The sequence below is a fragment of the Ooceraea biroi genome, chromosome 1 (assembly GCF_003672135.1).
Source record: "Ooceraea biroi isolate clonal line C1 chromosome 1, Obir_v5.4, whole genome shotgun sequence".
NCBI classification, from domain to species: Eukaryota; Metazoa; Arthropoda; class Insecta; order Hymenoptera; family Formicidae; genus Ooceraea; species Ooceraea biroi.
Window position 1 is genome coordinate 8,035,218 of NC_039506.1, and position 25,217 is coordinate 8,060,434.

Sequence of the window (25,217 nt, forward strand, 5' to 3'; positions counted from 1 at the left end):
TGCCGCGGCTGCGCGAAGAACGATTTCCTTCGTTAATGCCGATGTATGCAATTCTGGCGCGATAATTCGCGGCAATAAACTTTGCGGCGAATGGCGACGAGCGTCCGTCCGTCCGTTCGTCGATTCGTCAGTCTTGCACGTCATTCAGTTTCCACTTCCCACGTCCGCCGCGATAATCGATACCTCGGGTCGATGTGCGATGGACGCGTCGGCGGCTCCAAACGTGGTCCGCGTGCCGAAAAATCCCGGAATTGGGTCAGGCGTTACGCTTCGGTTGCACCGGTTATATGAGATATTCGTATGCCCGTTTTAAATACCGACTTTAATGCATATAATTTCCCCGGTGATGATATATTATAATCTTTTTATAGCTTGACGCGCGCCAGTGTGTGTACATTAGTTAGCGCGTGATTTAACTTTCGTTTCCCACGTTTGCCTCCCCGGCCGATCGATAACTCAGCCGAGAAATCGCAAAAACGCGCCGGTGCCCGTTTGACATATCTGCACCTATAAAAACAAAGAAAATGCCAAGTTCTCTGCCAAGACTGTATCCCATTTAACGAGCGACTTACTATGGAAGGACATTAGTCATTTCGTAATACCACGTTTATTTTTAAGTTGCGTGGTGAGATCTTTTTATTGGCGTTTTATATCCTGACGCATTTCCTTACGTAATGTTACTTTCACTGCAAAAAGTGCATTTAATACGAGGATACGACCTTTATTTCGTATTCCCAGATCCTTCGTCAGCATTGCGCGCGTGAAACGCGAGTGTTCGATTGAATTATGCGCTCAAGCGCTCGGATGAACACCGCACAAGGCATAAATACCATTCTAATCTGTACAATGCACATCCGCGTGTCCGTTCCTCGCATATTTACCTAGAAATCGGCGGCGGTGTGCGTGCCTCTCGGGCGCGATCTACGCGTGAGATAAATTCTACCGTGCAAGATCAAAGTCGATACGCGAAATTCGCTACTCGCTCCCACATCGAGCGTGGCTCATATACATACATACACACACATACATACACACATTCATACTTGGGGAGATTCGCGCGCACACGGCCGCATGCACGACATTCGATCGTCGACTCACCTAACGCGGCCCAGTGACCCAAATAAGCCACGGTTTGCTTATGATCGAAGCGGTTTCTGTTTCTCCTCCGGGGCCCAGTCTTGCCCCTCGGAGAGGTTCACCAGGCAGAGGCGAAGCCTTCTCTTCATCGCTTCTGACATCGCTCCTCGTGTACGCATGCATGTAACTCCTGTTGCACGTTCGCAAACAACATCAACGTGAACATCATCGGCGAACCGGTAAAGTTCACGCTTATCCGACTCTTCGCGGTACTCTCAGCGGTATCTTTCAACGAGGTGTGGTATCAATTTCTCACGAAGAACGCCCGAGACGACTGCGAGACGCGCGATGACGTGATTTGCAACCAGTTGACCTCGCAATAGAGAATTTTTTCTCTGAAGCTGCCACATAACGTATCATGAATTTTACATAGCAAGGAGTTGTCTTTTGTCTCGAAAAGAAGAAAATTATTTTTGAATAATGTTCAAGATAAACAGTGGTCTACCTATAAATTCCAGCTTTCCAGCCAATTTTAGCTTCAGACACGTCGGAGATCGTGGCAGAAGCTTTTTCTTTCGTTCTCTCTGCCCTTCTCTCGATAGTTTTCACTCTGCCTGTCTCGTTTGCTCTCGTTCGCGGTGCATTCTGCATCGACTGCTGCCGTTAATTATCCCCGGGTATTTTTCACCCGCCGTCACGGCGCGGCGACCAGCTATTTATCACGCGGGACGCAAATGTAGAGTCGATCTAATTAACCGGAAGATCTTCGACGTACGCATCGTCGACGTAGGTACTTTCTAAGAGACGTGTCGTGGCCTTCGATGGCACGCGCGTGACAGATGAAACACTCGCGACAAACGCGAGAGTGCAACTGCTGGCAAATGGGCTTGAAATCTGTCTCATTTAACATTTTTCACCGAATCGATTTTTTATTTCGATTTTTTAACAGAGATGAGCAGAGCTAGTGATTGATGGGTGGTATTTAAAACGATGCATTTGGATCCAGTTCCAGGATCTACGGCGCCGCAAATTGCGATCGTCGCTTTTAACAACCTGCTTTTAACAGCCCTCTTATTATTTTTCTCATTCATTCATTTATTTTTTTCGTCACGCATAGTTGAGACAGATATGTGTAATATATTTTGACGTATTGGATGCGTTAGGATCGCCACATTCCGCCAGTTCCTTTGTGGTCAACGGTACATGCCGCTTAGACCATCGTGCGGACGATTAATACGTCGTACCAAGCGGACATTAAATCGTCATAAGTCACAAGCAATAATTCCCCTGAGCGATACATTCATCGTTTGTTTGAGAGTTCTGGAGCATGACGGGAAATGTGGCAATACCGAGGGAGAGTACGCGCCCGACTTGGCCTGATCGTTATCGGGGAATCGTTTCTGTCGTCCGATCGCGATTATGTCATAATGAAGACCGTGCGATTGCACAACGAGAAATATCGGGCATCGGGATCTTCTTGCAGCGAGATTGCGCAAGATGACGACTGATCGTCACGATCTCCAATCATCCGGTACGGTACTATTGTATTACATCCGTATACGTGGATTCGCGACTTAAATGGAGTAGCTTGAATGGTGCGTCTTCGATTATAGTCCACGGCTGCCTTGTGACATAAATAACTTGCGCATGGTTACGGAGTTAGTGACAGCCGCGCCGGAGAACCTTAATTATCCAGCGAATTCGGATGCGCAGCGATTACTCACTGTCCAACTGCGCTAAATATCGACATCCTTGCCATCTTTGTGCGAAGCTGCGGCCGTTCTTTTGAAAGTGGATTCGCACTTTAATGGCTTGATACGAGTATCCGCCCATCGCTGCGAGATGCCCATTTTTCTGCCTCGACACTTAACGCTCGACGTTAATGACGTGAACAGAGCGAGTCCATGGCTATTAAGAGTACAGTAAAAGTTTTCACATAAAATTCATTCACGAGGAGTATTATAAAGTATTTAAAGAAAAATTCGTGGATTAGAAGAGAAAGGGAGAATCAGAGAGAAAAGGAAAAGAAAGGGAGAGTGTAAGATAACTATTATGTTCATTATAAAAACTCTTGAATCCTTTTAGCATCAGTTACGCTTTAAAGCACCATTTCACGTGCATTGAGTCTTGTTGGTAACTTACTTGACAGGCCGTTCAAGAATACGGACTGCAGATGAAAAGCAGATCATCAACCGACAACTGTATCTCATTGTTACTTCATTGCTTTTATTTCCGGAAATAATGTCAAGAGCATAATTGCAATAAGATCGTAATAATCCGGGGTTCAGAATGAATTAATTATCTGTAAAGATAATTTCTTCTATTTTAAAAATGAGAGACAGATTATGAAACATATGGTTATAAATTTTTCAATCATTATTAATCTATTGAGATTTATTTAGTATAACTACTTATTGTGTATCATCTGATAACTTTAAAATTGATTAAAATGTTTAAGAGTGTTTTTAAAAAACTATTGCGAATATCGAATTTTTCATGCAATGCGTTTTTGCGACCATAAAGTAATCCATTTCCGACTGCCTATATCATGTGATGCTTCATGGAATGAAGAAGGCTCATGCTGAACCACTCGCCCATACAAATGCCATGATTTAAGCCAGGATTTTTTTCTTTATTACAGATATTATCGTGGCTCTGCAAGAAAGGCGAGGACATCCTGTCGAAGCACGCCCAGCACACGGCGACGAACTTGGCGTCTGCGCGGCTTCACGAGCGGGAATTCGAGAAGTTTTATTTCACGTCGATGGTAAGTAACATCTTGTGCGCGTTGATTGTCCCGTAGAAGTTAATGGAATCGAAAAGAGTGCTCCAAGAGGAATCGAGTCGCTCTCCTAAGAGAAGATTTCACTTTTTTCGCGACCCATTGAGCCGCCCGTCACGCCTTGATGCGAAGGAAATTCCACCGAGGACTCGAAAGGTGGCTGCAATAAGCGCGAGATAATAAAGGATTCTCTCTGTGACGGGCGGAATGTACCAAAGACCCCTGCCAAGTGCCAAGCGCACTTCTTCCTTTTTTTTCATTCGTCTGTCAGCAAAATGAAGGAGCGTGCGAGAAGTCGTCACGACGAAAAAGAGGGAGGCGAAAATGATTATTCCTTTCGCACCTGTAGACTTAATATGGTCAGGTCGAAAGCGCCCTCGAAATGCTCGGGACAGAGGACGGCAAGCCACGAGGAGCAACGAGGATATGATGCCACTGTGGCAACTTTGGTTGTGTGCATTCTCCGCGAGATGTTAGCGCGAATGAAAACTAATTGCGAGATTGAGGGTAAAATCTTAATTCGTCGCGCGCGGACGGATTTATCTCTCGCCGTTTAATTATACGTGGATGCCAAGTGCACTTGGAAATGGTTGCTCTTTATGAGACATGCCCGGGTCATTCGTTTGCATTAAATTATCATTCTGCTTCGCAGACGGTTCCGCGTAGTTTGCCTGATGCGCGCACCGTTAACGAGACGTGTATATTGGAGTAGATGTCTTTCTAAAAAATATACTCGACGTGATTTTCATCTTCCTGTATCCTATTTCATAGCAGTAATTTATTATTTTTTTGAAATTTTTGTTTGCTATTTCTTGAACTCGAAAGATAATTATTGAAATCTCATTAAATTTAATTGAGGAAATTAAACTAGAAGATTTTTTTTTAAATTTTATCCAATTATATATATATGGAAAAATGTTACAGATCTCCTTATTATCTACATAATCTTTCTTTACTCAGCCGGTAATTGATAACCGATTTTTTACATGTTTTTTGTGACTTTAGACTTCTATTTCTTATAAGAACAAAAATTAAATCTTACAATGAAACTTTAATTGTATAAATTTTATGGGAATTGTCAGTGACGATAAATCAATTGTAGAAGAATTCGATCACTTGAATTTTCTCTATGATCGGTAAGGCGATCGTCTAATCTCGTGGCGCCGCCTGCTGGAGTTCCTTTCGACTGTTCAGAAGCATAAGACACAAAACTTCGCAACCGACCGAGCGTATGGCGCGTAAATTAAAGTAATTTCAATTCTTCAAGCGCGTCGTAATAGCAGCAATTATTTTCTTCCTGGCATTCGCTTTCTAATTAATCGGCGGAATCTCGTCGGCGCTGTGTAACGGGTCGATTTGCGGCCATTAATTTAAAGACACGGAGACCGCCTTCCTAAATAACTTCCGCAATTAGAGTCATGCCACCTACCACCTATCGCCTGGTAAGACGGATGATGGGGAATCGATTAACACTCTCAGCGAGTGAAACTTGAATCTCCGCTACTAAGTGCATACCGATGTCGTCTTCCCTTATCAATCGATGGTGCGGCGTGTTTGCAAATGCTCACTTCCGTCTTTTGATAATGGATATCGATGATACTTGCGGTTTTGACCCACAAGCATGGACGGTTTTCTTGAAACTTTCTCAGATTTACTAACGGTATTCGCTCCTGATTAAAATATTTCGCATGTTTTCCTGAAACTTATATCAAGTATTCGAGAAAAGTTTGACGTGAAATGAAGTGAAAGCATACGCTTGACATCGATAGGAGTTATTAATTACGTAATACTATCCGGATCAGCAATCAGGTTGCAAATGAGCATGATATTCGAGAAATCACGATAAAAGGACCGCGATCAGCCAGCGTGCATTCTCAGCCGGTTAATTACGCGCGATTACGTGAAATTTGGCGTGGCAATTAAACGCGAATGATTGTTAAACACCTATCGGCGTAATGCGACGACTCAAAATTTAGCGCGCTAAATAACACACCTCGGTGCCGCGTCGTGGAAAATTTATTGCGAAAGAAATTGCCGTTCCACGGGCGTTTTTCCTCCTGGCGAAAGACTAAACTTTCTCTCGCCGACATCGGCAAAGTATTACGCGTAACACTCGGTCTCAGGCCAGTCTCAGGGCGCAATAAAGGCCCGTCGATGATCCGATGGACAGTTGTTACTTAATTAATCAGTTTCACGGCGATGCGAAACGTCGGCGGGACGATCAGCGAGATATAAAAGCCGGTCGGTTGCGCGGTTAATTAATCACGTTGCACCCACTTCAATTATCCGTTTCATCCGGGATGCGCTTGAGCGCGTGGGTCATTATCCAAAAACGTACCACGTCCCTCGTGAACGTCGCTCTTTCCCCCTTTTTTCTCTTTCTTTTTACCTGTTTCGCGGCCCAATGACCCCCATTGCGCTACCCACACGCTGTCATAATTGTCACCGATTATTGCCGCGACGGTCGAAAAAGCGTATTATGTGGGTCATCTTGACGGAACTGGAACGGAGTTATTGGCGATTTATTATTGAACGATCCGCGTTTCGATCCCGCACAACGAGAGCGAGCGGTATATGGAGCATCGGGTAATTACACGACGTTGCTCAACGTCAACGAGCGCATCGATTGAAGCAGTGAGTTTAATGCTGATCAAAATTGCCGTCCGCCTAACTATTTCGGAAAGAAACGTGATATTGTTGCACCTTGGGATCTCGGAGATCAATAATCGGTATCGATCCACCTTCTCTTACAAAACTGCGTATCTCGCACTGATCTTAAGTCCGCATTGGTCCTCTTCTATGAACATCAGCGAATTTCACGAATATTTGCGAAGATACGCGAAAGTGAACAGATCGATGCACGATACACAATGCATGCATATTGATAAGAACGCTATCACGGGAATAATAAGAGGGAAAATTGAACAAAAGACAAGGACGAAAAATAATTTGAATTGCAAACTATTGTAAAAACATTGTCAAGGATGTAAAGTAGCCGGGCTAGGATAATATCGAGGGAACGTCAAGGTGATCTCGGAACGCTCGTAACAACGTGCACAACGTCGTTCTCGTAACCCAATTACATGGCGCATTGCTGACGGAAAAGGCGAGGAAGTCACGCCAAGAATAAGAACGAAACATTGAACGTTGGACATCTACAGCGATGGCGATCGCAACTCGTCAAGTCGCACAGTCCGATTTTGCTTCTCAGAAAGAAATTCCGTCGAGTTTAGAAACTGCCTGCCGTTACCTCGCGAATCTGAGAGCACGATCACGCGCGATCGATGCGAACGTGCTTGCAAAATTCGCCGATTATTCTTGGGCGTAACGTTCTCCGAGGAATTCGGTAATGATCGAATCCACCGATCGGGCGGGAAAGTGGCAAAACTCGCGCGATTGGAATGCAGCTCAGCGTACACGAAAATGGAATTTTATTCGCGGACGATGCCGTTAAATGTTCAGCTAACTGTTCTGAGGCTTATTTTGAAAATAAATTTCACCGTCGTGTAATCTGTATGTAAATAGGACGCGTGCAATGTCGTAGCTGTGTAATGTTGAATCAGAAAACATTTTATCGTATAATTATCTCTAATTATTATATAATTTAAATAATAAATTATTTTATAATTTGATTGAAAATTTATATGCATCACATTTCATAGTTTATGTATCACGATGTCATAACAGTTGGACATGAATCGGATGTTATTTTACTCTTTATCTCAGTATAATAATTGCATTAATATCGATAAGTGAAAAGTACTCGTGGAACGGTTACAACGTTACATCCGGTCAACGTGCTCTTCGATAGCATCGACGCCGGGCGCGTGTCACGAATGGTGATCGGGAAATTATTTCAAAATCCAATTGCAAAAGCGTGAATCGGCACAAGGCGGTTATGCTTGTTAGCTCGCTGTGTTCTCTTACCCGGGACGCAACTTTCCATTATAATCGGTCATCACGCGATAAAACAAGACAACGATGCTGCTCGGTATCTGATATATCGCGCAGTCGAAACATCCTCTTCATTTTAACATTTTAAGCATTTCAAAAAAGATCCAGATCGCGCAATCAATTGAGCTACCTAATTTGCAACATCGAAATGAAAAAATTTAAATATCTACATTTGTAAGTACCATTATATAATTTAATACATATACAAAAAATCCAATTTTTTCTCTCAGATAAGATGAAAGGCACCCCTTTCGCAATGGATTCAATCACTTACACGAGTTCGGTATCAACGAATTCGATCAGGCGCGTTTATTGATTACTAAGTAGCATCTATGGAACACATGCTCTTTCCGATATGCAGCCCCAATTTTATTACGCGTACCCTTTGTGATTTCGCCTATCGTGCGGAACTGCCCACCCGCGTGCAAGCGTGTAATCGCCTAATCGCGCTCGACCCCACGCGTAACACCCACTTGATGCACGATAGATTTATCACGGGCGAAAGGAAGAGACGGTCCACTTCGTCCGAATGCAACATCTGCTACGCGATAATCTCCGCCGTTTAATCGATTCGCGACACTGTTTTATCGCGGAAATCGTTGCAGGGGTTGCTCGCGACATGTTCGTCGAGCTGCAATTCGCTGTGTGATAAAAATGCACTGCGCAATGTAAATTTGCTCATAAAATTATAACGACTCCTTAAACCATTGTACAATGCATTCTTGCCGATAAGAAAACTATGAAATAGTTCCGTGAGGATAAATATTCTTTCTTTTGCATTGCAAATCATGAACGAAATGTGTATGCATAGGTGTAACGATATCTCCGCGCGGTATTTTTACATCGTGATTATTTGTTTCGCCGGAATGAAGTTTGGTTTCGTGCAAGCTGAGTCGCAATATCGTGCGAAAAACTTGCGCTTTAGCAACAATTCTGGAAACGTGCTCCAGTGTGATTACAACTGGTTCGCACGACCTTTGGAGGACCCTTCGACGATTTCACGTGGTCTCTCTTCTCGCTCCGTAAAAATGGAGATTCAATGTCACCCATGCGTCACCTCTTTCTCGCCATTTATGAATTTACGAGCGCGCGCTCGCACGGCACAATGCTTGGCGTTGCGTAACGTAACGCGCGCTTTACGTTCGCGTTTCGAAGAAGAAACCGTAAAATGCCCCACCTTCTTAGTGTTAATGTGATGAGTTACGACAAACTTAATAAACAAGATTCGAGAGACCTTGCACCGCAAAACGCGATTGCGTGCGAAATCACGGTTTAGTTATAAATTACGCTATCGCCATTTTCTGCACGATATTTATTTTTAAGAACATTCGTCATTGTTTTTATCGTAGCAAAATTTTATTTCGATACGATTAAATGTTGAATATTCGAATCGATTGAATACGCTACACAAAAGCGTATTTTCATTGTATTGTAAAAATCTTATCGTAAGAGGAATTTGCAGTTGTTTTTAACTTTAATGGCCTCGCCACACATGACTGTGCAAATAACGATAATGAATGCCAACTATTATGGTCTTCGCTGAATGCTCAACAATACGTTAACGAGCGTTGGAAACAATACTAAAACGACTGATTGTGCATCAATAAAATTTTACGACCATACGCGATTGGCTTCCCGGGATGTATCTTGAGACTTCTCCAGTTTATCAAACTAGCAACATATGAAATGTCATTCAGATGGAAACTATCAATTCTCATAACGCACTTAAATATAATACATATAGAGATTTCATTTATAAATAATTTTGAGTTGTAGTTTTCATTTTAAGAGATATTTTTATTTAAAAATTTTTATTAAACTTATCACAAGTATTAAGCTTATTAAAAATGTGATTTATTAAAATTAATTAAAGTGAATCTTTCAAAGAGATTCATGAAATATATCATACCGAATAAAATAAGCTCTTGTTTCAGCTGAATAAGCGTTAGAAAGTAAGCGCGAGTCTTCCAACAGACCGGCGCCAATAGTTCGTAGGCCATTTAGTCCAAAGCAACGAACCGGTGGTCCGGAAGAGGCTCGTGTTTGAAATATCATTCCGTATGTGCGGCACGCGTCTCTCATACACATCGGCGCGCGGTTCGATGCCAAACGGAAAGTCAAAACGGGAGGTGACATCCGGCGAAGGTCATCGTAGGGATATGCACCTCGATCTGCATCTCGTTTCTTCCAGCGTGAATTATGAGGTAGTGAGCGGCGGGTTTCGCTCCACTTCAAACTATCGATTAACCCACATATCTCCCGAAGTGAGTTGCACCGCAACTTATTATCTTTCTTCTGTTGCACCTACGCCCGCAATCAGCTATGCGTAACGCGCTTTCTCCGTCTCTATCGCACCTCCCCAAGCAACGGGCGTGAACCCGCACGCTACATTCCCGTGCACGCATATATTCGCATATATATGACGCGTAGGAACGCAAAGGAACGCAATTTGCATCGTGGTTGTGTCACGTATCAATCGTACACTGCAACTCGACATTTCGGTTTCAGGAGGCGAAAGGTTCGCCTTCATCGAGCGTTTCGTGTCGAACCTCTCCTCGCGCCGCGAATAGATTCGTTAGCGTGAATCAACTGCCGATGACAGCTGGCGTTTATTATCGCGCATTCATTCTCGAAGCTTAAACACACGCGAGACGGATGAATGATACCCGGGAATATCGTCATTCGTCATTACGAGGTAGAATTAAATCAAGAACGCGCGCAAGCTGGAAACATATCATTAAGCAAAACCGTGTGATGAAACCCCGTTATGTGGGATAATTACTAACTGTTACAATAGCCATAGTAGGAATCGCGAGAGTAAGTTAGACGTTCAACATTCCGTGTAATTTTGAGGAATGTGCAGCATTGATGTATTATATTTTTATATATTTTTAAGTGGATTATTTTTTATATCATTAGCATTTAGCGGTCTTATGTCTTTAGATGTTTGTCGGGCTCAAGGAGGCAATTCATTTTTTGGTCTCGACCGAGCATCCTACGAGGGGTAAATAAATTACAGATTTATCGTAGCCGTAAATACCATGAACTACTTTTTTTTATCGTTGACGTTACGGTACACTCGGCCTATTGCTAGTTCGGGAATCTTGAACTGGTCAACCAGGGCTATGTCATGTACGTGCTCTTCATGAAAAACGAAGTGGGTGACCCGGCGCGGCTGGTATTGATACGTATGTACATATATGCCCGAACGCGTGCTACCTCGCGTAGGAATGAGTGGAAAATGTAACTGTACCTGCGGCTCCTCCTTACGCGACGTTATTATTCATGAATTGTCATAAGCCGGATTCCCGTGACCGGCGACGACGCGATCGCCGATCCCTCGTCCGACATAGTTCTCGCGTTACGTCCGCCCGTGAGCTTGCATAATTCTTTTTACCACATCACCGCGTTCCTTCCTGCGCGTTCTTTTCTCGGTGCCGCTGCTCGGTTGTTGCGATGGCAATTTGCCAATGGAGGCACTCTGTGAAAAGATACATTAATATTAACAAGATGGCGAGAGTTTATTTACACCATTCGCAAAATTGAGCTGTACAGTTGTTTCATTTATAATTTCCTTTGCTCTGTCTGTGCTTTGTATCTGCGTAACAAAAGATACCGTTTCAAGGCCCTATTTAATCCCTGAAGGCAGACCGCTGAATAGAAAAAAGAAGGATCGATGATTAGTCCGTTCCACATTTGACTCTGTCTTACACTGAATCGTTGGCCTCACCTAGCGCTAAAATAATCAAGATCAGCCGTCAATCACCATAATCTGCGCATGGAGACTGATCGTTACGGTCGGTATGATTGACGTGGGTAATCGAGGCCTGAGAACGCGCAAGATGTAGGCTAGACATTTGCATTCCCAGTCGAACATTTCGCGGCATGGATCCTTGCAAGGATCTCGGGGTTGCAGCTGATAGTTCGTTAGCGCGCGGAAATAATGCGACGTCCACGTAACAAATATGTAATGTTCACGCGTATAATACAATAGTGTATAGTCGCGAAAGCGACTCGTGTCATCCGGATTGCGTGCTACCGAGAGAATTACGCTTAAACATCCCTTCAGTCTGATTAAGAAAAGACAGACGTTGCTGTTTGAAGAAGGAGCCTCCAACGCGCTGTGTGGCTGCTGTGTTTTGTGTTACGACTGATTCCAATTGAAACTCTCCTTATGAAAGTGAACAGAACGCAGAGAGTTTCGATGGTAATGATCGATTAAGGATACGTCTTTTTTCTGCTGTCATATCGGGTATCACACGGTATTACACGGTGCTCCGTAGGCTCCGACATTGAAATACCAACGAGATTCTCGTTCCCGTTGCATCGCGTCACGCCCATTAAGGTGATCGATTCAAGGGTAAAGACAGGAGCTCGGATCTCTCGCATCATTTCTTTTTTCTTCGACTAGCGTGAGAGAAAATTAACGAACCATAAGAGCAAGCTGTATGCATGCTGAGATCGTGAAGAAAAACGTGCGCAAGAGGATTTGATGGTGATTTTAGTACATCCATCGCACATCGCGGTGTGTCGAATTGTTAATAATTAATATCATAAACAAATTTACATGCGTATTATAAATGAGCTTCTCCATTGGATAGAAAATTTACGGCGCAATGCATTGTTAACTACTGTCTAGAATTAATTAATCTTGTAATATGAAACTTATTATAACTTGCAAACGAACGTTGTCATCTCCTGTGCCATACTTTTGTATTAATTATTTCTACAGATTAATCATGTGTTGTTTTCTGCATCATTAATATTCAGAAAATTAATTATTATCTCAAAATTATACTTTTAAAGCTACATATGTCTATTACTACTTGATTTTTAATTTATCGAAACTGTACAAATGATGAGGATATTTGATACTTGAGAAAGTTAATTACGATAGGATAATAAATTTGTAATGATTCTATTAAAATATCAAATCTGCCTCGAAGTGCTTTGTTAAATCTTCCTTGTCAAGTCTTCCAATTATTTTATATTGTAATGAAGCGGATAATGAGCATTGATTCAGAACGATTATTATTATCGCAGAAATGTACGATAATTCAGCGAGATAGCGATTATTTCTCACGAGCTCGTTATCCGCATGGACTAATCGATGTGTTTACGCACGTTATAATTAACGGTTACATATGCGATTCCGGGGGAGAGCCTTGTGGAGATCACGTGTCGAAGCGAATGTGCAGGCTGTGCCGCACAATTAATGAAATCTCGTCAGCACGTGCGTAAACGGATTCGCACACGACACGTGTCCATTATTGCGACTCTTCACTTCGAGATGCGCGTGTGCACAGGGATGCTTACGCGAAAGCCTTTTATCAAGCATAGAAGATATCGAGAAATTTGCGCGCTTTTTAAATTGGTGCTGAAAAAAGACTCGCGAGTTAACTAGAAGTGCCTTTCAGGAACCGAAATGAAACGATCTTTTCGAGCATCGCAAAGCGAGCATTTTAAATTTCTAAAAATCAAAGAAAAAGAATTAAAAGTTCTGTTTTAAAGTAGGGGTTGACAAACAATTTTAATTTTATTATTCTATTAATTTTTATCCTTTTTATTTTACTTACATCAAACCCTGACTTATGGTTTTTTTTATTAGAGGAAACATCTCAAGCTGGTATCTTGGAATAGATATAAATATCTTGAGAACTATTATAACGTTTTCATCTCCATCACGAGCAGACTTTACTCTGCTGTTACGCCGAGAAATTTGATATCGCACGAGACCGCGGGCGAAATTTCATAAAAATGATTGATCAGAAGGTAAAGAGAGAAAGAAGACTATATTCTCTCAGCTCGATAAATTGTACAAGTACATCAACGGCACCTTCTTTATCTTTGACATGTGGTTAACCGAGAAAAAGATACGCGAAGCTAGTGGTCCAATAATGACGACCACATCGTCTATGCGTATCTCAAAGTGAAAATTTAGAGGCAAACCTACAAATGAAAAATGACCTCCGTAGAAGTTTTCCCAATGTTTGCGTAAAAGCAAATTATCTCTATTAACAAACCATGCGGGACACTTTCTTCAATACGGGGTCTATTGATTTCATATCCAAAGTAGGCACAAAGAAAATTATAAATATACTATGCTGCATTATTTCAATATAAATTTTAACGTTCCGAAAGAAGCAAAATATAAAGAATATCTGAATATGTAGTTAATTAATTCATTTTTAAATACCTAATTAAATTCCTATTAATATTTTATTTTGTCTTATAAAACCTAGCTAATTTATAATTCTCAGGAAGATTTTATAAAACAACAAAGAATGATGATATTATTTTCTTTTCGTCCCGGATGTTTTCCTCATGACGAATACCGGCCAAGAAACGAAGAACGGAGCACGTAGTTTCACGAAAAACCGAGTTAAAAATTCCTCAGATCGAAAAGAAGATTGTGCTGTTAGAAATAGAAAACGTCAGTCTTCTAACGTCGACGTTTTCTAGGAGCGCGACCTCGACAGACGATACTTTCGCACGACTCCCCCGCATTATCCGCAGTATCCACACCTCCTGGTGTCCCACCCCGTCCGCTCTTGGCTCCTATCCGACCTGCTATCCTATGGTTTCCCATAATTCCCAATAATTCTGCAGGTCTGCGTGCGCGCTATCTTGGCAGCGTAACCGGTCCGCGATCCGAGCTGGTTTCCGAAAGGAAAAGGCATTCCAGGTCGCGAGCTGCTGGCAATCGGTCCTCGATTGGAGGACATCAGCGTTGGAGCGTCGATACTCGCGCGCGAGTCCACCCGCGCGCACGCACGCACACATCTATGATGCACGTATCTATGTACGCACTTATACATGCGTACATATCGAAAAAGACGTAAAATCAGCGCAGCGTGGCGCGCAGTGCCGAGAGATTCGAATAGCGGTAAGAGTTTAGACGCGAGGTGCGCGGCTCGAATGGTGGAATGGAACGGAATGGCAGTTCCCCTGCGAGAGTATGTTCCTCGCTCGTCACTGTAGCCGCGCGTATATCCACGAATGCCTGCGTAACGGTGTGTTATCCGTGCGTTTTCCGCGTCAGTATAAGTGCGCGCGTGTACACGCGCTCGCGCACCGTGCACGCGGCCGTGCCGTATCGCGCGCGCCGCGCCGGTCGTATGGGATTAGGTGCCGGCGCAGTAGGCCAACGGCGCTCGACGCCTGTGCGTCTCTCTTTTTCCACTCGTGCGTGTCTGACCTACGCTAAGTTGCTGGTGGACTACGTCCCCGATAAACGGCGCCCGTATATCGATCTAAATTGTGAAAATTGAAAAAAAAAAAGAAATTAAAATTCTTCCCGGTGCGCGCGGAAACGGTGGACTTTGCGTCCTGTCGGTTTCATTCTTCGACATTCATCAGGTTCCGAGAATTAAAGAGAACTTTGACAAAGAAGAAGGAGCAACATTGTGATCGACAGCGCGAGGAGTACCTTGTTCAACAGGGTTCTTGTGTGAGTGCGGCGATCGAATTGATTAGTGGTGCAAGCCGAGGCAAATCGTGGTTTGTGATTACTCTGCGCGAAATCTCACTCTTACTTTCTCCAGATGAATTTTCGGCTTCTCTCTCTCAGTCTCTCTTCCTCTATCGGTGGACGAAATTGATTTGCGAACTCGCGAGTGACTTCACTCATAAGATACGTATCGCTGCGTGTCGCACGTAATATAGTGATTTGCGCGACGACGAAGCGCGACGAAGCCGACAACGTAACGCAACGCTAGACGGCATCACGAGAGATTTGACGGGTGCTAATTACCGTAATACAATTACGCGTGACGCAGCACGCGCCGTCTCCGTCAATCTCCCTCTATCTTTCGCGCGAGCGAGATATTTGCTCTCGAAGATCGATCGCGTGCGCGCGCTGGTGTTCATCAGCTTTCGCAATGGAAAATTGCTTTACGACGGAGCTGTCTCATTAAATTCGAGGCTCTCGCCGCAATCATGCTGGACGTCACAACATCGTTTCTCCTCGCAAAATTTGGCGAAGCGACAAACTCGACGTGAACAATGCGCAAACGTTTACCAAATTGCGCCGGGCGAAATTTGCACGAGCGAATTTTTCACGAGGAACGAAGCTGCATGATTTGCGATGTGCCAGGTTCTTGTCTCATCGCACGAGGAATTTCAATGGCGCTGAACGCTCGTCTGTTAATTGCGAAGAGCGAGGACCATTATCGTATGATTTACGTCTGAAAGCACCTGTATTTCTTTCGAGCGCGTAGCTCGTCTGTAGCACGAATGCCAATGAGGATTCGATCGTAGAAGCGAAGGTTTTACTTCGACGGACGTGTCTGAGAATATAACGGATGAGATTCTGCATGTCGGCGAACATATTCAAAAATTTCAGGGCAAAGATGTTTCACAGAGAACGATCGCAACTGACTGGTATATCAAATCTTTCAGAATTGCATTTGTTATTCATGACCGAGATGATCTCCGCTTTTATTCAAATAGATAGTAATGGTAAAAGCGAGGGACATGCTGAAGAATGAGCGCGTGTTGTTCCTGGAAAGAGCATCATAAATAACGATTTACATACAACCTTATTCTCAGATATTTGAATCACTTTGTAGATTCGTCCAGGAAAAAGCAATCTGTTATACACTGCAACAGAAATTATATGAAAAGGTATATCTCCGACTAATTAATAAACTATTGCATAGAAGGTTTTTTAAGCGTTCGATAGAAACGGGATGTCTTAGTGAGACGTTAATTAATAACCATCAGACAAAGAAGAGAAGAGCTTGAAACAGCATCAAAGGAAAAGCACGATGTAAAATTTCCTAAAAGCTTATCATAAATAATTAATATCAAAGTCGTGCAGGTTTGACGCGACTTTTCGGATCCACAGACTTGCAAATTTCTTGCGAAACGGCACGCAAATATACTTCAACAAATTGCAAGATTACCACTCGCCTGTTTGCCTCAAGGTGAGAGAGATGAATTGACGGATTCGATGGAATCAATGATTTTCCTCTTGGCCGGAGGGAGGAAGCTGGTGCGCCCCGTTTCGCGGTAAAACTTTGCGTCGCAGAGCACGACGCGATGACGTGCGACGCCTAGTTATTTCGGATGTATATCTGCGAGGAAGATAGTGGGGACGTCGGCGGCTGTCGTCTGATCTCTGTACGTCAGTGCGTCGACGTCGACGGAGCACGCGGGACGTCGCGATCCGAGAGACGACGAATTGACGGCGACGACGAGACCAACAACGTGGAGCAACGTCACGAGGGCGACGACGACGCGAGGGTGGCGCTGGAGAATGTGGACGAGCGCATCGTGCCGTCGAGCGTCCTGAAGAAAGTCAGCGGCTCCGAGTTGTCGGCGAAGCCGCGGGAGTTCCGCAAAAATCAATCCTGGAAGGGTCCCTCGCGGATAGTTCGCGATGTGCACGCGTTCAAGGGATCCCGGCGCAGCGCAAGCTTCATCCTGACTCGGGAGGTTGGCGGGACGGTGCGGAACGTGATCGCTGAACAGCGCGGAAACACTGTGGAGGACGATGGATACACGGCGGTGGTGAACCCGCAGTACTGCGACACGTTGACACGCTCGATCTACGCGTCGTCCAGGAATGAGAATACTCGCGGACGCATCTTGAAGAGGAGCACTTCCGCGCCGGGAACCGGCGAGCAGATCTCTCCCGCGAATAATCTCGCGAGGACCAAAGAGCAATCGCGTGTTAGCGCGAACGATCGCGCGGTGAACGAGAAGGCAAAGGATACCAAAGAGAACACACACCCCGGGAACTCGGTTCCAGGACACAGTACTTTCCCGTCGAATCTTGACGTCACAGACGGGGCGCAGATAACTAGATATCGTCTGAGGACTGAGTCACGATCGAGCAGATCGCAGGAATCCGCGACGAAGACGGAGCAGTCGATCGCGAGGCGTGCTACCGCGCCACCGATCGATCTCGCGAGGCGTGCGAAAGCTGCGTCCTTCGTAATCGAGCGAAAGAGACACCGACCGAGTGCGAAGACGCCCTCGAGGTCCACGGAGGACCTGTCGCAGTGCACGACAAAAAGCGACACGGGTGCTGATGGAATGCGGAATTGCGGCAGCGCTGTTGCGGGCGTCCTCGAGAACGAGGGTTGCGTCCTGCTTGGGGTACGATCCCTTGAAGACGCGCCCCAGGTCATCTTGGCACCGCGGCAGGACGACAGGTGCACGAGGAGGGATCGCGAACGCGCGAGGATCCTGAGGCGCAGGAGGATCAATGGCAGATCAGCCTCGGTGCCCAGATTGAACGTGAGTGGAATCTTTCGGATATCCGACGAAAGGCTGTAAAAAATTTTCTTATCGAGCGGTCGATGATAATAGCGACGGTTGTAAACTCTGACCGTTATACCGCACATTAATAAACGAGTAAATAGAAACAGTTTGCCAGTCATTTCATATTAGGAATAATGATGATGTATATTATGCAAACAGCATTGTAAAGTTACTGTTACTTTTAGCATTTACAGATTATTCTTATTTAGTCATTATCAATTTTTCATTTTCTTTAGCAAGAGCTTGATTGATTCCGATATTCCTGCACATATGTTTATTATCCTCAATTATTGATGATTAAAGATTACTAATATTACTAATAAGCATCTCACAATCAGTCACTTCGAGTACCCGATAAAGTAAACTCTTCTCGGTACCACCTGTCGCGGCTGCATCAACATCTTATTTTTTCCCGATGTTCGTGTAGCAGGTGGTAATTATTAGCAAATTACGATCAGCGTGAGTGCTTGGAACTCGTTTTACCGGACAGCTAGTGATTTATAATAACTCGCTGTGAGCTGCTAGCGCGGGGACGCTTGCCGGTTTCGGATAAAAAGAAAAAAATCTACGCACGCCGGATCTCACGCAGGATAAATGCTTGCGAGATCGAGCGACGACTCGTTTCACGGTGAAATATCGTCGTCGCGATACGGTGGGTTTCGCGACGCTTCCGCGAATGCCGCGCTCTCACGATGTGCAAGCGGCTGCTGTTGCATCTCGCGGTTGCATGCTGCGCGCCGCTGCTAGAAAAGATGCGAAACCGTCTCGCGCTCAAGCGCGCTCGAATCGGTCTCGGCCGTCTCGTTGAATGGATGTGAGTCGGGACGCATTATTTCCGGCGGGCCGCTTCTAGGGGATGGGCGCACCTCGCGCTATTCAGACTGCTATTCAGAAGACACGCGCGTCTTCCACCTGCGAATAAATCGCGCAAGACGATGCGCGGCTCCGGCCATTCCTCCGCGCGGACCGCTCGCGGATGCGATCCGCGTTCCCCTTTAAGGTGCACCCACACGGGCACGTCGATGTGGTATTTAGACGAGAACGAATCGCTCTCGTCTGTTGCGCAAAGCTGCTTCGGGTATTTGCGTTGGCGAGTGCCTCGACCCGAGCGGGAATTTACTTGGCGCGGCTGACTGACTGGCGGCGCGTGTAGCTCGCCTCTCGTTTGACGCAAGTACGTGCGCTAGCTGGCAACCGGCTCTCCGAATGTGCACTTGAATTTATGCACCGGAGGATGCACACGCGAGACGAGCGCGTTGCGAAACGCTCGCGATCTCGCCGCGTATCCATTAACCCCCGTGCATATTTTAACCCCTCGGTTTCTCCATGTCACGCTCCCCGTTCCCCATTACGGCTGTATGTACTTCTGGTACCGTTAGTTTAACGCATAATTATCGGAGCGCAGGCATTAATTACTTTGCTAATGGAGGGCAAATTAGTTTGCGCGGGGTTGCTGACTTCGTTATTATTATCGCGTATTATTAAAGGGAAAAATAGAATTATCGATTACCACTAAACTTACTTAGTGGAACATATTTATTGCGATGATTAATTGTCGTAGTCATCATGCTGAACGGCCGTTGGCCGTTGATAAGTAGGTTTCAGTTAAAGATATCATTGTACGCGCGATACCCCTTGCACAAAAGCAATCTAATCGTATCGGCCCGGGATTGACGATCGCTTCTTATTGCGTGTCTCTTTCTTTTCTTTTTTGAGCACGCATGTATCAGTTCGCAGTGATGTATCGTGTTTTCGCGTTCCCCACTTTCGTCCGAATCAGCTATCTAAGCGTTATCTAAACTTTCGTGCATGATCCTCGACATTCCTCGAAGAACGCGCGTCCGTGATAACGAACGAGTCGTCCCATTCCCTCGCTAGTGTACTCGCTCCGGAATGATATTGATATATCGGTGAATCGACCCATGATCTTCAAGCGAAAATTTATTTGACGCGATTGACTGCGTCCTCTTCGCTCGCGGATGCATACGTCTTCGACCCCCTTGACACTGTACCTGCTTCACGGGTACAATGCGTACTTGAAATTACTCGCGAATTCGCGTGGGCGAATCGCATCCGGCTCGCTAAAGCGCTGGAGATGCTGAGGCAATCGCGTGTAGTCGCTTAAAACGCACGAGGCCGATCTTACGTCCGTTATCTGCCGAGCGTGCGTTTTATCACCGACGAGTACGTTAATGTCGCTAATAAGACTCGGCGCTCGTTGCATTATGAAACGAGCGCTGGGATATCGTCGGTATAGCGCGACCCGTTAAAAGCGTACTCTGATAGCGCACGTATTTGCGAGAAGGTAATTCTCATGGGGGGATACGGGTGTGTTCTCTTGCCACCGTGTATTCTCGCTCGGAAATCGACGATTTCCAGACGCAGCAGAGTTACGGTACTGATAACTATTATCTTCCTCGTACATAATTCCATCGGAAATGAAAATTATTCTCTGGGAATGCATTTGCTTCTGCTACCGGGTATATGCCTCGATTGTTATCTAAATATACTGAAATGTCGATTACGGTGATTGCTATCTTCATTTTGAATTGAATATTTCGGCAGTGGAATTTCATACTGACTGATTAATGACTCAGGAGTATCACGTATTCGCAGTATCTGGAAATTTATCCTAACATTGAGTTGTTTGTTAATTCTCCTCATTAAATGACAGTTTTCGTATTTCATGCTCTGATGCTCTGACGGAGACACAATATCTTGATTTCGATTTCGATAAATACAATCAGAATTATAGAATCATAAAATTATTACTCAATTATTAGGATTGTGAAAAACACACTTATTTATACCGTACATATTACAGTCTTCTTTTATTATTTTCCGATAATTACATAAAAACAGATTCTTCAGTTTAGCAGACTTATGCATGACCTCACAGATAGCGAGTTCTGCGGAGCCTACGTTGTCTCAATCTAAAAATAATAAGTTCGGTTTCTCAGAATCGCATAAGATTACACAACGTCAAACTTTCTTGGCTTTCGCGTGTCACCACGTTTTTGTCTACTATTCACTTATGAAAAAATGATCGAACGTTGCACGAGAAGGAAATCATTCAGCTATCCGTCGATACTCTTGCTACCCTTTACTCATGCCATTCCTTCCATGATTATGCCGGAGCAAGCACTCCTGTCTTGTTGCATACAATATATCGTTGTCTGCTTAAAAAGTACACATCCACAGCATCGTAGCTTACCATATATGGTCCACAAATATCATACGTGTAGCATCCAGAGCTGTTTCCGGAGTGGAGGCACAACCGAATGCGGTTTGTGCGTTGCCAGAGGCGTTGCTCGATTGTAGCGAATGCTAGGCGAGTGTTTTACACGAAAAACCGATAAACGACGTTTGTATTACAAAAACGAGTTGAGAGACCCGATCGAGGAGAAAAATACAGTGTTTGGCCGAACAGGATAATCGTTTCGCACGCAAAGGTCTCTCTCGGGTTACTAAACTGGTAAAACGGTCATCAACGTGCCTAAGCTTATCGCCGTTTATTTTGGTACACGGTGCTACTCCGGGCGTCAGCGATCTCGCGGAACTTTATGCAAATCTGCCGACGAAATCGCGGACCACGCATTTCGGGAATGTTAATGGCACGACGAAGCGGTTTCTCGCGGTCGACGGGAAATAATGCGTCGTTCCTAGGACCGGTCTAAGCCGATCCAGTTTGGAACCACTTTCAGTTTTTGGTACGAAACATCCTGCGCGGATAGCCACGAGAGAGAAATGTTCCCACGACCATGGCGTTGTAGAATGTCGGTTTTTGCAGCGTCCTCGCGTTTGCTCCTGTCTCTAGATTATTTCACAATATATATTTCATATTAATCTTAATTTCTAAAACCAATAATGAAAAACGAGCGGTTATTTTTTCAAAATAAGATAATTAATTTCTTTGTATTGAGAATAGGTATTCATACAGTATGTATTCTATTGCAAATAATGGTACTATATGGTAATATATGGAGTGTGAGTGATCATTGACGGGCGGATACAGATTAACCGGGAACGACATAAGTAATTCTTCCGGTGATTCTGAGTGGGACTCGTTTAACACATAAAACAAGAGAGACATCCCGAATCTTGTAGTGCTCGTATAGTGTGACATAATTATCGATGGCGAACGCGTTTAGCGTACACTGGAGGCTTCCTTATTGCGCTCCTACGGCTTCCGACCTTAATATTGTAACGATGCACCCCTCTGCATCGTCTAGTCCGGCCGACCATCCGCCGATGCCGTCCGCCCGAACATCAGGCGGACGAAGACAAGGCGCTATGCGCCAAATAAATTATCAAATATTTATCGAATAACCGCCGGGGTAAGGCCCGGAAGGTGACGTAGCGTCGGGGTATTTTTCCGACTTGTTTTCCGACCGCCGTCCCGACGCCGTCACCGTCGCCGTCGCCGAGAATTGAATGTTGCACGCAATGGTGCGCGTTCGCAGCATCCGCAGCCTGTCTCGTATATCATTCATAAATTGCTCCTATTATTCCCAGGCGTTTTAAGAGGTATCCTATCATATTCGTGACTCCTTGAGATGTTGCAAGAATAGCTTGAATTTTTCTCCATTCCCATCGTACATTTCGAGGTTTAAGAAGACGCGTGTACTCCGAAGTCTCGCTCAGATGAGTCGTGCGTGTTCACGCATGGCCGCTATCTACAACGGGAGTATCTCGCATCCGCTTCTGCGTAGGTGCGTCGCTGGAGAATGCCGATAACACAAATGCGCTCGGTTAAACGTCCTGCGGAGGAGGAATGCACACGGAGGAGTGTGCATTAACATTAACGAGGAACTTCGCAATCTCGATATAACGTTTTCTGGAGTGAAAATGCGCGCGGTGACGTAATAAGTAGTGAGTTCGTCGGTTACTAATTGCCTATTTTCGCGCGCAAATTTTTCTTTCGTGACTGGAGCATCCTGCGAGAATGAACGAAGACAATGGATTACGTGAATCAGGTCGGAAGGATGATTGATCAGGAGAAAGCTTATGCTAAGGGAGCTAAAGAAGAGGGAGGAGAGGGCGTAATGGGGCACGATTTTCTTCTCGTTTTTGCCGAGCATTACACGCCTTATCATTTCCTCAATATTATCCTACAAATTGTTGATGGCGAACGAAGAAGTTTATCGACGCGTTTCGCGCAGATCGATCGCTCCGACGTTTCCGAAGGAAACCGACTTTCCCTCGCCGAGCGGTGTGCCAAGCCCAGAATAAATTGCGCTCTCTGTTATTTTGTGCGCTTGGAACTTTCGACATTGCAAAAACTCTCCTATCGAACATGTGTTTCCTCACTGAACACGCGGAGACGTGACTCGTCGTCGCGTTCCTGAATGATCTGTTATAGCTGTTCGGAAATATCCGATATCAAAGCAGCGTCAAAGCAGCGATATCAAACGAGCGGCGTGATGTGGATAATTTGTTGAATTATTCACAGACAGAAAAACTGAAAGGAACGTACATTTCGCGCGTCAGGTTGCATTCAGCTCGACACAGTCTTTATTCACATGGGAATTTACATGGGAATTTATATATGAGAACTAGTCACATTTGTTTCAAAATAAGGGAGATAAAGCTATTAAAAAAGAACATTCTGATGCAAGTCTTTGTTACATTTTTATTTTGTTCATCATCTGTAATATATTTTATTTATAATATTTGCTTATTTTGTACATAATTTATGTATATTCATGTGATACTTTCACCACGCTTCATGTAGTATACGCGCATTGCAATTGCCATACTTTTTATCATGCAATTGTTACGAGATTCTCCGAAGCTGACGGTAGTACTGACGCCAGGAGAACTTGAAGTAATCGAATCGTCCGCTTCGGTCGACTCGCGTATCCGCTTCCACGGTTATACGATCAGTGTTAGCTTCTGCGAACCCATCGACGTGCAACGGCGCAGCTTGTCTATCGTACGAAATGTTACGAGTCCGACGAAGCATAACAAAACTTGGTATGCCGGACTCACACGCACCCGATAACAGGTTTGTTTCCGGACTAATTTGCTGACGGGAAAGAAAACTTGGGTCGGTGGCTGTCTGCCTCCAGGTTTGGCTCTGAGAAATTTGCGTCGGAGTTCGCTAAACGTTTAGCAAACTCTGCTAATCGAAGCGCAGGAAATGCACCATAGAGAGGGGAACGATAACAACGTCAGACGATTTTCGAGTATTACTTTGCATTTTTGCTTATTCCAACAGTCTACAATTATTTACAAGACTTTCACGTGAACGGTAATCTCATAATCAATTAGCTTGATGAAAATGAGAGAAAGAAGATTGGTATCAGCTAGTTAGTAGCTAAACACGATTTCCATTCTCACAGCTTGAGAATTTCCTTTCTTGTAGGAAAATGGATTCAAATAATTCGCAGTGTAGTTCGCATCCTTTTTCACTTTTTTTTAATAATTATAATATGTGGAACATAGAAAGGAGAAATAATTTGACGTATATTACACTAAATAACTGGGAACAAGATTATCTACAATATTTGCTGTAAATTTTATCGCAAGCTTCAAAAACATATATTTACGCGTGCACACTATAATTATATTTACTATCTCCTGTTATGTAAAAAGATCTTCCTCAAAACGATCTTTGCGTCGTCAAGAGATCATTCTCCGTGCATTTACGGGAGAAAAAATTCTGGACAGATCACTGCTTTCTTCAACGCGCTTCAACAAAAACCAGAACGGTTCTGCGAATTTTTATGGGAACGATTTATTGACAGAAAACCCGAGGGATCGCATTGCGTGCATCGAGGCAGTGTTACTTTTGAATTACGCTGCATTCGAGATAACGAAGGAAGGTTGCTCGACGATATTCTCTGAAAATTGCGTATTAAAGAGTAATCATTATATATAAGAAAAAGAACATTTTTTATTTTCGTTCTTTTTATTTTTTATACAGTCGTTATATGACATAATTATGATCTTCCAATTATACATCGTCAATTCGCATAAAATATCCAAAGTTTGTGTTTATCGTTCAAAGTTTTCGATTCTGCGTCAAAATTTTTGTATCAGAAAAGTAACAACTTTTTCAAACATTTGAACGGTTGTCCGCTTACTTATTATTTAATTGTTGAAATAAAAAGTAATGTGATTTTATTCAATG

General features: G+C 44.2%; 2 protein-coding genes across 4 annotated transcripts in view; both read left to right on the forward strand.

Annotated features, from left to right (window-relative positions):
- Positions 1-25,217, forward strand: part of LOC105288137 — a 292,115-nt gene that overhangs the window by 243,229 nt on the left and 23,669 nt on the right. For all 3 annotated transcript variants that reach the window (XM_011354156.3, XM_011354157.3, XM_026972322.1), the window contains exon 13: positions 3,719-3,844. In XM_011354156.3, coding sequence (XP_011352458.2) covers positions 3,719-3,844 — 126 coding nt within the window. The remainder of the gene's footprint in view (positions 1-3,718; positions 3,845-25,217) is intronic.
- LOC113562569 lies at positions 13,967-23,667 on the forward strand. The gene has a single exon (XM_026972329.1). The coding sequence runs from the start codon at positions 16,883-16,885 to the stop codon at positions 18,095-18,097; it is 1,215 nt and encodes a 404-aa protein (XP_026828130.1). The 5' UTR covers positions 13,967-16,882; the 3' UTR covers positions 18,098-23,667.

Coding starts and splice junctions, on each gene's coding strand:
- LOC113562569 (XM_026972329.1), top strand. CDS start 16,883: ATGTATATCTGCGAGGAAGATAGTGGGGACGTCGGCGGCTGTCGTCTG.